The 13227-nt window shown below is 31.7% G+C and overlaps 1 protein-coding gene and 1 long non-coding RNA gene across 2 annotated transcripts; both read right to left on the bottom strand.

Moving 5' to 3' along the window:
* Positions 1–4862: 4862 nt before the first annotated feature.
* LOC110409525 (uncharacterized) lies at positions 4863–6883 on the bottom strand. Its single transcript, XR_002444576.2, has 3 exons — positions 6126–6883; positions 5948–6015; positions 4863–5831 (listed from the first exon to the last, which is right to left on the bottom strand). It is a non-coding gene; the product is annotated as an uncharacterized LOC110409525 (long non-coding RNA).
* A 249-nt stretch (positions 6884–7132) lies between these two features.
* Positions 7133–11998, bottom strand: LOC110409088 (uncharacterized). Its single transcript, XM_021418322.2, has 2 exons — positions 11301–11998; positions 7133–9018 (listed from the first exon to the last, which is right to left on the bottom strand). The coding sequence occupies exons 1-2, from the start codon at positions 11558–11560 to the stop codon at positions 7623–7625; spliced, it is 1656 nt and encodes a 551-aa protein (XP_021273997.1). The 5' UTR covers positions 11561–11998; the 3' UTR covers positions 7133–7622.
* Between the last annotated feature and the right edge of the window lie 1229 nt (positions 11999–13227).

Below are 13227 nucleotides of genomic sequence, written 5' to 3'. Positions count from 1 at the left end.
TATTTTGCTCCTATTCTTTGTAAAGTGTTTCAGCTTAAAATTGTACATCTTAGATCAGCTAACTGATCAATTATACTTCATCGTTTTTTTCATTTCTTGATTGATTAGAGTGCGCAAGCACTCTAAGGGGTTTACTAAGCTTAAAAAAGTTCGGAATTGATATACGGGTTTAGATCTTAGGTTAGAAACTCATCTTGTAAAAGTTTGGTGAAAGTCGTTAATTTTACTAAATTTAATGAATTTAGATTGAAAGTCCTTGATTAGAAAAATCAAGATAGTGGATGTACGTTAAGTAGATCGAACTACTATAAATATTATCTTTTGTCCTTTTTTTTGAACCCTTTTTTTACTTAGTGTCTTTCAACCTTAACAAGTTTTAAACTTTCCATTCCAAAATTGTTTAAAAGTTTTTCAAACTTAAAGAGTTTTCTTTAAAATATTTTTAGTGCTATTCACCACTATCTAGCACTCTTTTTGGCACCAACCAGTGGTGTTAGAGCTTAATCTTTAATTTTAATGTTTAAGATCTTAAAGGGGAGGATCCAATGATTGTTCAAAATTCTAATGTTGCTAAGGATCAATCCACAAATAGTCCTCTATTTAATGGAACCAATTATCAATTTTAGAGCACTAAGATGTCCATTTATATTAAGGCTTGTTACTATGAGATGTAGGATATCATTACCAATGGTCTCTTCATCCTTATGAATACTAATTTGATAAATAGTGAGAAAACTCTTAAAGATAGAAGTAAGTGGATAAAAGTTGAAATAAAGAAAGTACAAATAAACTTCAAGGCCATGCACACTCTTATTTGTGCACTTGACTATAAATAATACAATAGAGTGTTCATGTGTAAAAATGTCAAAAAAAATTAAGAAAAATTAAAAGAGTTATATGGAGAAACAAAAAAAGAAAAAGAATTGAAAGACAACCTTTGTGAGAATCTATTTTCCACAAGCAACAAGGAAAATGCAAATAAGGAATCAAGTGAAGATGAATCCTTAAATCAAATTAAATTATGCCTCGTGACTTTTGAAGAGATAAGGGTTACTTTTTCATCTTGCAAACTTAATTCATATGCTTTTAATGAATTGCATGATGCTTTTAATGAATTTAGCATTTGAGTTTGAGAAATGAATTTGAAAAACAAGAAAACCATCTCTATACTTGACGTTGAAAATGAATTTTCGGTTGTTATAGATTTCTGTATTTGAGATTTTATATGTGATTTTAAGCTTTTGACCATTAGCGGCTTTTAATCCTTCAGTTGTTCTGTCATAATATTTTGTTGGTATAATTCTTTCTCTAATACAATTTTGATCAGCACCAGTGTCAAATAGTACTATCGTTTCTAACTGAAATTCTTCATTGATTAAGAGTTATTTTTATCAGTTATCTTTAGATGGAGACTTCAATGAGTACCATCATGTATTCTTTAGTATTTTTATTTTCTGTTTCTGATTCAGAGAAATATTGTTCTGCTTGTATTTCTGTGTATTTTAAGGATTCGATTTGTCGCTGCTCCTTTTAAGTTCAAAGATTTCTATTTTTAGGGTTTTTATTTCTAACCTTAATTCTTTTTTGGACATTTTTCTTGGTTTTGTTCTTTCATATTTGTCAAAAATGATATTTTTAATGTTGTACATTGCTTCATGATTTGGAAAATAGCTTTTGTTAGTTTTTTCTTTCATTGAGTCTTTTAATTTTTCAAGGTATTCTTTTTTTAATATTGGGTCTTGTATTTGTCAATAATTTCAATTATTAATTCTTGATCTTTTGTTAAAACTTGAATTAAATTTTCACTTTCTATTAATGGTTGAGATGTCGTTTGTATTTCATCTATTTGTAGATCTTCCAGAAATTCACTAGATGTATCTGTATCAGTTGTTGATTCTAAGAGAATTTCATTACTTTTTTGTTCAATTTCTTCTCCTAATTGGAGTTGGTTAATTTTCTTTTTAATTTTGCAGTATTTTGATATATGTCTTGTTTTGATATTGAGAAAATAAAGATTGCTACTGCATCTTGAATTTCTCTACCTTGAATATGAAATATGATATTACCTTCATTATCTTTTTTCATAGCTTTTAATATTTCTTGTTGTTGATCCATTATAAGATAATTATCCCACCATCCTTTTAGTTGTCCAGTGAAACCAACAACTAGAACGTTTGCTATAACATGATCTATGATTTGACCTATTTGGTTTTGAGTTTGTATACATTTGAGACCATTGTTATTTGTTGAAGTGTACTGAGGATATTATATTCAGACATTTCATCAATGTTCTATTCGTATATGGTATTAGCATTGTATTTATATTAAAACGTTAGTTCTTTTTCAATATTGATATCTGGTGCTGTAATTTTGAGATAATAATGTTTTTTCGGTTCTTTCCAAACAATTTTATTAATTTGTTGGTTATGTGACTCTTCTAAAGAGTTCTAAAAGTCTGTTTGATCATTTACTACGTTGATTGTGTGGGTTTGTCTTACTGGGGTATCTATTACTATTCTTGAATTTTGGCTTTCTTAAACATCAATCATATCTTCTACTTCTTTTAAGAAATGATTTTGTCATTCCTGGTGATATTTCTTTGGTACTTCAAAAGGTTAAAATACTAGATTTGTTGAAGGATTTTGAACTGTTCGGGGTTGATTTTGAACTAAAGTTTCTATGTTTTCTAATTGTTCTAATATTATGTGTAAATTCATATTTGTATAGTTGTTCTGTTCAACTATCATTTGGATGTCTTTTGAGGAAACAAATTCTACTGAGTCTAATGACCTCATTCTTAGCGGAGTTGCTTTTATTCTTATATTTTTATGTGAATATTGAATTTCTGTAAGAGGGGTGTTCAGATTCTATTTCACCTTTATTTGTTTGCCATTTATTGATGGTTTTTATGGTGTTTATTAATTGTGGTTCATAATGATTTCTAGCCAATCAAAGAACTCAAACAGAATTTTATGTTTGTTCATAAAGTTATAATATTCATGTAAGATTTCATCTTTTTTTTTTATCATATTTTTTTAAAAAAAAATTTATTTTTTTTTTGGAGTAAAAATGTGTTTTACACCATTCTTTATCAATTGTGAATTCTTTTTCTAATACAAATATTTCTGAATCAGGTACATTATTTGTTTTTAAATTCAAATTATTTGTCATTGAAGAATATGTTGGTGATATATTGGGGGAGTTTGTAGGGCTGTTTTCTTGCCTATTATATATGGGTTCAGGTATGTTTGAAGTTTTATCTGTACTTTGTAAATTGTTCTAACAGTGAAAGGTATTGAGGATACAGAGGCTTTCGTTATTCTAAAATCTGTTCCTATGGAAGATGGATTTTCTCCTAAGATGTTTATACTCCTTATTGAAGCGAAACTTTGTTCTGCATCAAATGATTGTCTTAAGGGTACTCTTAGAAGTCTATTGAAGACAAGTTCTACTAAACCATCTCTATATGTTGCAACATGGTTTATTTCAGTATTTTGTATTATAACTGGATTGGTGGCTACTTCTATTTTTCATCTATTTGGAAGTTGAACTTCATGCTATTGGATTGTTTTAGGTATTATGTGTAAGACCTAGTCACATCCATTTGAATTAACAGTATTTAGATCTAGGCATCATTTTGTAATTATGTGTTTGAATTTGAAGTGTAAGTGAGTTTAAAATATTTCTGTTTTTTAATGAAACCATAAAATTTGAAAAACAGTTGAAATGTATTGACCAGATACAAAGGCTTGTTTCTATAGTTCTTAATAAGGAATCATTAAAATGAAATGTTTTCTATCTTTGAGAACTATAAAGATTGAGGTGTCTAGCCCTTCTTTGGTAAGAAGCTTGACTCTTACTTGTATTAATTCAAAATGTATATAATTATATTTTTTACTACTAAGTTTTTCAATTGTGTCTTGATCCAAAAGCTGAATATTTTTATATTGGTTTTGGATTAGTATACTTTTCTCTTTTGTTTTAATTAAATACCCACGAAAGGAATTTAAATGTAAAGTATGAAATGTTGAGGATTTATAACTTTGATTTTGAGAAACTCTTGGAATTTCTCAATTATCTATTTCTTGTATAATATTTTCATAATGAATAGTTTTCTCGTTGACAGTCTGAGTTTGATTAGAGTTTGAACTGAAACAAGAAGAAGTTCTTAAAAATGAAAGCATTTTGTATTTATTAATTTTTTTCCTACATGGGAGGTTTCTACTGTTCTAGGGTATAGTGTTTCTTCTGCCTACAGGGGGAAACTATGTCCTAGAACGCCTAACCCTCAACTTAATAGATTATTTCTCACGAATTCAACAAAATGAACACAATACCCACCAAAAAATTAAAACCAAAATTCGAAAAAAAAATTAAAAATGAAAAAATACTTAAATTTTTTTTATAAAAAAAATACCTTTGCTCCGGTGTTACCTCTAATACCAAAGACGTTGGATCGTCACTTGGAGATATTAAAAATGAGATATTATCAAAAATAAAAAATTGCGGAAATACATAATATTTGGAAAAAAAAATATATGGAAACTTTGAGATGAGAAGAGGAACTCTCCTTCTCTATTATGAAGTTCTGTTTTGAATTACAATCTTCAAAGCTTTTTATAGATGGACCTTGGACATACATTTGAATTTACATTTTCATTAATTTGCTTTAAAATTCCTGATGCTTTTTAGGAAAGGAAAAAAATAAGGTAACACCATATATATATATAATTTTAATGTACACAGACATTATTAATTTATACATCAAGTAGAACGTATGTGTTTTTTTTAAATGTATTATCTTATAAATTTAACGAATTATTAATTTATCAAGTTGCTTCTAAGTCGGAACTAATAAAAAATATTATTTAATTGAAGTTATTAATTTATCAAGTATTAATTTATCAAAGTTTTACTGTACATAAATTAGTTACATAAAAAAAATAAAGTTCAAACAAAAATTACAATATAGTAAATTAATTGGAGATGAGATTCTAAAAATAAAAAGTCCAGAAAAAAAAAAAAAAAACAGAAGACGAAGAAGAAGAAGACCAAGAAGATGACAAAGAAAGCAATGAAGAGAAAACCCAATGAAAAAAAGGGACGAACAATTTTAGAAAGGGATGTATGAAAAAAGGAAAGAAAAAGCAAACTTTGCAATAAGATCAAAACGATGAAATACACATTGACAGGTGCTTCAAATACACAACTGCATGCATACCCAACATATGTACAGAGGAAGAGAGAGAGACAAGAGATATTACTGCTGGTCCTCGTTGAAGGCAGGCAGAGGAGCGTCCTCGTTGTTGTAGCAGACAACCAAAGTATTAGGAATAAAATATTTAATTAAATTATTATCCATTCATCTTTATGCACAAAAACTCATTATTTATTCATATAATTTGTCCCATGCATTCCACAAACAAACCCTAAATAAGAAATTAAAAATTTCAACCTCAGTTGATACAATCATGGACATGCAAAAAATAAATAAATAAATGAAAAAACCGTGAGCTATCAACAAAAAACTCAACAACCCAAATAAATAAGAAAATAAGACCAAAAAAAAGGCAAAAAAAAAAAAAACCATAAGCTACAAAGAAAGAAAAGCCAACCAAAATAAAGCATGAGCAACAAAGAAAGCATTTAGTTAAAACCCAAAGAAAAGCCAAACTCATTCACGCCATCCATGGGTACATGGGTTTTCAAGTTAATTACGCATTATTCTTAATAAAAAAAATCAGCAAAACAAAATAAAAATTGAAGGAGATTACCTTAACAGAACTGTGGTCAAGCTGAATAGCTCTCCAACAATCCTCTCCTACCAATCACTACATGAAACAAATAACCAACTGATTCCAAGATATAAAAACATGTTGAAAAACCCATTTTCTATAAGAAAAAAAAAAACAGAATTACTTGAAAAAGGATCATTAAGCGTACATACTTGCACCTGCGACGGAAAAAAGCATGATTCGTTCATAACACAGGAAAATTAGGGCATGAAATAATCACCTTTAGACAAAACAAAAATAAACGAAAAGAAAAACAATTAATGTATAAAAGAAAACAAAACTAATAAAACCATTAATTGAAAAATAGAACAAAATACGGGTTTTGTTTACCTCAATATCAGCATCCATGGTGAAATCATTGTTCACAGCTTTCGTCAATTGCTCTACTTGTCAACACGAAAAGGAGAAGCAAGAAACCGAGAGAAGAGACTTGCAAAACATAACACAAAGAAATCAAGCTGAAAAAATTCCAGAAGAAATTTCTGGAAGCAAGGGCATGAAAAAAACCAAAATAGCATGATAAACAAAACGATTAAAAAAAGACACTAAAACAAACTCCAAGACAAACAAATAAATCAAACAAATCAAAAAAAGAAGAAGAAAAGAACAGTGGAAAAAGAGCAACAAGAAAATGAAAAGAACGGAGAAAGCAAAAGAAGAGAGAACCAAATAGCAAACCAAACAAAAAAGAAGGCACTAAAACAAATAAACAAAGCAGAAAGAAAAGTGTAGTGAAAAAGAGAAAAAAATAAAAAAAAAAATCGAAAGATGGAGAAAGTAAAAGAAGAGGAAGAGCGAAGAAACCAAGAAGGGGAGGGGAAAATCTAGAAGAAAGATGGAGGAAGTAAAAAAAGAGAGTGGAGAAAAGAATGGTAAGAGGAAAAGATCAAAAAGCCATGGCTTTCGGCTTTTCTACCAAATAGCACCTACATCTCAAAATTCAAGCCCAAATCGATGACGTGGTGTTCTAAATAGGAGCAATTGTCCCCTCCTCCAAACAGTTTTTAATATATGTAGATTATTGTGGGACTACCAAAATAGTTTGGTATTGATACTTCTCACTCTTGTTTTAGAAGAGTTACGTGGTACCAGATCTTAATGGTGCTGGGCCAATCCCAGAGGAGTGTCCGACGGGACAAGGGTACTTGTCATCCCTACTTCCATTGCACAGAGAGTTAGGAGGTGTTAGAAAAGGAGAGCTACAGCTTCCTAACTCCAAAGGAAGGTGACTTTTCTCAGTTACTGTTTTCTTTCTCATGTAGGCTGGGGCCTTGGGTTCGTGCAATGGGATGAGAATACAACAATGAAGAGAAACAAAATTGGGCTCAAGGGCACAACAGCATCATCTTGAGCATGGAGTAGTATTCCTTAGGTAAAAGTAGTCAAATTGTACGCATCAAATAACAAAAGGGAAAAGAGTGAAACTGCCCCAACAATCTTCCAGAAATGAACAACGATCAGCAATGTCAAGCCTGTATCGCACATGAGGCAGTGACAGCAGGTATAATGCAGTCTCGTCATAACTTCCCCATTTGCAAAATGAAGGTCGATTTCTATACCTAAAAAGTTGTTCTCAAAGCTACTTGCCGTAGATTGTCTCAAAATGCAATTGTATTAACAATGTGGCTAGGCTTACTTGGAGCACTAATCAGAACTACAACATCGTGGCCGAACTTTCTTATTCATCTTGAATCAGTCTGCACAGTGTCACAACAATTTGGTTGCACTATATGCAATTAATAAGGCATTTAATAGACAATTTGTAAACAGCTATATATTTGTTGTTGGCTTGTTGGCCTCATTTGGTATCATGCTCATCAATAATCATTAAAACATCCATCTTGGAGATGAATGAACAGTGCTTTGACGTGGTTTGCTTGGCTGCTCTGAGTTGTTCCGCTTCTTCATGATTGAGGAAACTGTAGGGCTAAAGTAGTCATTACTCCTTTGAGAGGTTGCCCCTTGTGAGTAAGTCTTCTTTCCATGGATAAAGCTCCTCTGCTTTTCTAGCAATGCCCTGCGAGCGACTGGGTTTCTTTGAAAAGCTCCCCATCTAGTGTAACCCACACAACTCTGGCTCCTTCCCACTTGCTGAAAGTTTCCCTGTCTAGGACTCGTGTAGTTTCGACTCTCAGCGGTCTCGGCAGAGTACATAGTCTCCCCCTCACTGCTATACCCATTATGCATCTCTGAAAGTTCTACAGGAGATGAACTAGACTGGACCTCACTCTGGGCCCCATTTACAGATCCAGTTAAGGCAACATCAGCATCGGCATTGGGACTAGCCTGTACTCTATTCTTGATTTGATCTTCTTCTCTCAATGGACTTTCTGGAGGGAGCCCCTTCATACCGTTCTCATCTGAGTTCAGAAGCAGCTGTTTGGTTGGCTGCAAAACTACTGCAGCTTTCGCAATCTTGAGAGGAAAATTTATATCCAAAAGCTGAATTTGGCTAGCCTCTTTCTTCCTAATAGGGACTGCAGTCAACTTTGGTGATTCATATATTTCTGGAGTTGGGATTCCTTGCACATGTGATGCGTGTGGATCAGATTGTGGCGTTTCTCCTTCAACGGTGTTCACTACAGCAGGAGAGCTTGGTCCTGGTTGATCCCTAGTTTTTGAGATTATATTTGATGAAGATGGAGTTCTGTCATTATCAGCTTCTGTCGACTTAAAAACCTGGCGCATTGTAAAGGATGCAGAAGAATGCTCACTCTTTTGGCCTGAGGACATCAATCTAATAATTGGTAGCTTGGGTTTGGTAACTTCATCAAGACTACCTTCCCAATGCTGGTTTAACCAATCACAAATGATGGGAATGGGAATGCCAAATTGCATAGGACTGTCTTTCTTCCATGATGATGAGGATGAAGAAGAAGTCGAGGATGACTTGGTATTAGGAGATGTAGCTAGCTTCATAGGATCACAGATCATGAACGCAAGATTCCCCTGTGCATCAAATCCAGCCGAGCCAGGGTTCCATATTATTCCATCTGTTGACAGTTTTATGAGATTGTCAGTGGCAATCACCACCTTTCCTTCACCTACTGTCAATTCTTTTTTCTCTGTGTAACCTAGAAGGTAAACAGCACTTCCTAGATCTAGATTTGGTTTAGAACACGTCTTCAAGTAATGAGGTTGCTGCCCTTGGGTATTTGATTCTCCATCCATGGCATCTAAGCCCACTATTGTTAGATCTAAAACAGAGCTGGTGATGAAAAACCTGCGAAAAGATTAAAGACAGGAATTAAATTTGAAGTACACTAAATAAAAGAAAGAAAAGAAAGAAGATTTAGAAAGAAATATTTCAGGAGCTCTAGAAATATTTCAGAAGTTCTGCCACCTGTTTTGCTTAGCCCATGCATAACATCAGTAAATTAGTTAGCAGAGAAATTTTAATCATGAAACTATTAAACCAAAAAATAAAAAAGGAGGAAGAAGTAGAGGGGAGGCTCCAAGATTGCGTAAAACTTTAACAGAGCCAAAAAATGGGCTAGCCAAGAGAACAATTAGAACATGAATCAACTGAATAGAACAAGCCAATGAAACAGTAGGCATTAGACTATCTTCTCAACTTTTCATCAAATATCAAGAGTTTCCAGGTACTTTATTAGTGAGCTAAGTGACGGCATTTCCTATTGCTAGAACTACTTCAATAAGAGAACCATGGAATTTAAACTCAAGACACTATATACGAAGGAAATGTTAAAATTTCCGGATGCATCTACAATGATGTTGAGGGGTAGAAGGAGAAATTCTCAGTGCAATCCTTACAAGAGTCAAAACTCAAAAGAAGAAAAAACGTAACTGTTTTGAGAAATCCAAATTATCATAGAAGATTTCCAAAAAGTACAACTAGCCCAAGTACCAAAATCAACTAAGTCCACTGTAAGTTAAAAAAAAATAATTCCATAATTAAGAAACAGAAATTATCAATAATAAACCCAATCTGGATATCTTTCTATCTGCTCCACCATAGCATCAATGAAGTACATAGAAACCTTTGGAGGAGTTCAGGGGGAAAAGGAAAAAAGAAAACCCAGCAGGAGATAACTAAATCAACAGCAGAACCTATTATGAATTGTTACCATATAAAGTTTTTCTAATTTAAAGGATTCTTCTCATGAAAAAAACAAGAAAGTCATCTACTGCTTCAGTTTTACTCAACCTAATTTTATGCCCGTGACACGGCATAGGCTATGAATTTGCTTAACAGAAGCGCATCTTAACTTTCAGAAGGATGATAATTAATGCAAGGTGACTTGCAAAGTATTGAACCCACAGAAGCTTTTGAGTGTTTTGTTCGATTGTCTGCTCCTTTTGCAACATCATCATTTTATCCTTAGGTGTCATCAAGGTGAAGAATGTCTAAGGTCCTTGATCTATAAACTAGCAAAAAGTTTTTAGCTAAGCTTGATAAATTATGAACATCACTGTTTCATGGAGACTATCGAACTGCTAATTTACAGCATTTAACAAGACGAGAGAATTAAGAGGCACAGGTGACTATATGTCTATAAATTTCTTCCGTTGATATATGTTACTAATAAATATTTGTAATAAACATGAATTAGGAAAACACTTTTTTATGCATTATGCTATCTAACATATCTCTGAACACGTCAAGGGGTAATGTTGTATAATAAACACAGATTGAGAACAACACCTCAAAATGCTGATTTGTTCAATTTAACCCTTGTATGAGCAACAACTAAAATTAGCATGACTCTTTTCTTTTCCTCTCTTGCACTTATATAATACACAAGGCCCTTGGGTATAACTGACTCAAGAAGGAAAAATAAAGTAACCTCTTCTCAAGCAACAATGGCAAAGGTAAATTTTCTTATATATGCACAATTTGAAAAAGAAATCTTTTATCTTCCTCCTTAGAACTTCATTGAAGAAACCTAAATGATACTCAAATTATCACATCCTCATGCATAAAAACATTTTGAGATTAAATAAATTAAAGTACTAATCATCAGGACCTAATACTAATACCTAAATCCCAACAACCAAGCCTCGGCTGCATACCTTCTAGTTAAGGTAAAGTAGTATGGGCCTCTTAATTATCTATAATAATTTAACTGCTAGGTGAAATGAGCAGAGATCAAAGTTAAGTAGACATTCATAGTAAGTTTATGACAGTAAAATATCAACCAAAAACAAAGTTGCAATGATAACAAAGATGAATAAAGAACAATCTTTAATTAATGAAAACTTGACAACAATAAGTCTGACACCTAATGAAATACAAGCACAAAAGGTAAGCTCAATCAAATCTCAAAGTTGAGAATTCTACAAAGTATAAAAATCAATTCTACAACTACCAATCTTGGACCCACGTTTCTTTAATCAAGCAATCACAATTCAAAAAGCATTTCCCATAATACTTGTTGGTAACCACATCAAGTAAATGACATTAAAAATCCCTCATCTTTTTTCCCTCGCTAGTTAAACAAAAAGTGCAAAAATCCAGAAAAACAAAAAATATATATGTATTACCTGTGAGGAACGAGAGAGGCAGGCACGCCGTTTTGGAGCCGGATCTCAGAGCTCTCAGCAGCAGCTACAGAAGGGAGGTTGACGTGAGTAGTTAAGAGAAGATTCCGGTGGATGAGGAATCCGGTGCCGGAGATTCCATTGACGGAGGTGCCAGTGATTCCAGCCATTGCCGGAGCTTTACTTGAGAAAATGGTGCCTTTCATTCTTTCAGTCTTGCTTACTCCTTTGCAAAAACACCATGACTCCCTTAAAGCACCCATTTTTTCTTTGCTTTTGCTTTTCTCCAATTTCCTTTTATAAAATGTTCAGTATTTTGACGAGTCGAGAGAAATGGTTTTTGGTTGCTGTCAGAGGGCTGGATCTGGAGACAGTGGCATTGTAAGGTTTCTGAGTAGAAACGTAAGTTAACGTAAAGTGTATGAGAGTTTGCTTCGCTGAGAGAAAGAGAGAGGGAGTAAAAGGGACGAGATGGTCGTGAAGTGAGTTAAAGGGAAGGAGATGCGGAGGGGTGTGTTTTTTGAGCTGGAATCCTGGGGACAACACTGTCTGTAAAAAACTCAGAGGAGACAGAGAGGAGATGAGTTTTTGCAACGGGGAAATCTTGATTCCCGCATCACTGATTGATGATGGTTTTGCAATTTTGATCTCACTTACTGTGAACCATACACGTACTATTGGCATACCAAATCTCCCTCTACATACATTACACGGAATTATTTAGTCATTAGGACCTGTCCCTCTCGCCGGAACGAGCTTTCGCAAAAATAGGTCATGTCTTGAAAATTTGTTTTTTTTTTTCCTGAATATTTTATATAAATTATTGTTTGAATGATATTGTCAAAAATATTTTTTATTTTAAAAATGATTTCTTGTTTTCAAAATTAACATATTATTACTTAAACTTAATATCAATAATGTAAAAATTATATTTAAACTTTATATATCAATTTTTAAAATAAATTTATATTGTATAATCTTAATTAAGAGCGTTTATGAATAAGGTTAGTTGATATTTCTAAAACATAAAGTAAGAGTTCAAGCAGTTAGTTTTAAAAGCATTTTTATATTTTTAAATAATTATAAATTAATATTACATAAAAATTAAATATTTATTAATATCTGGAGCTAAGCCATTGATCCACTCATTGAAATTAAATTTTTATTATTAAAATATTAAAAATTTTATTTTTGTTATTTTTAATTATAATTTAAAATTAAATTAAATAAAAACAAAATTTTATTAATAAAATAATATCTGGAGTCCAAACTAATTTAGTTAACACTTCTTCAAGCTAAGTTCAACACACCCATTTAAATTGAATTTATTAAACTATTAAAAGATAATTTTAATATTAATATTTTGAATAAATATATTTTAAAATCAAAATAAAATAAAGTAATATTTTATTAATAAAATAATCATACTCAAGCAATAGGCTAGCTCAGGACAAGTCTAATTTGAAGGCTCCAGAACTTTTCTGAAAATTGTTTTTTACTTTTATATAGTGTAGAAGAAAATTTTCCATATTTTGATCCCTTTTCCGGTTAATTTTCAGCATGTTTTCCATTGACTTACAAACTTCAGAAAATTCGAAAATAATTTTCTAAAATCTCATTTCGTGAAACAAAAGTAGATGTTTCAAAATTATTCTTTAAACATCTAATTTTTTTTTAATTTTTTTTTACAATTCCCAAAATAAAAAATTTTTAGTTAAAATGTGAGAATTTGATTTTAAATAAACAAAAGTATTTGTTTTTAAAACCATGTGTTTTAAACAGCTACATTGTTAATTGAAATTATTTATAAATTATGATCTTTTATATTTCTTAAGATTTAATGCGGTTGATGAATGCCTTTCAAAAAAAAAAATTAATGCAGTCAATATCATTAATTTGATTAGTTGCATTTCGAATTTAAAAAATGAAG

This window comes from Theobroma umbraticum, unplaced genomic scaffold (assembly GCF_002168275.2).
Source record: "Theobroma umbraticum cultivar Fairchild unplaced genomic scaffold, ASM216827v3 scaffold_44.0, whole genome shotgun sequence".
Classification (NCBI taxonomy): Eukaryota; Viridiplantae; Streptophyta; class Magnoliopsida; order Malvales; family Malvaceae; genus Theobroma; species Theobroma umbraticum.
Note: the sequence above shows the minus strand (reverse complement) of the source record. Positions and strands in the feature narration are given on the sequence as shown.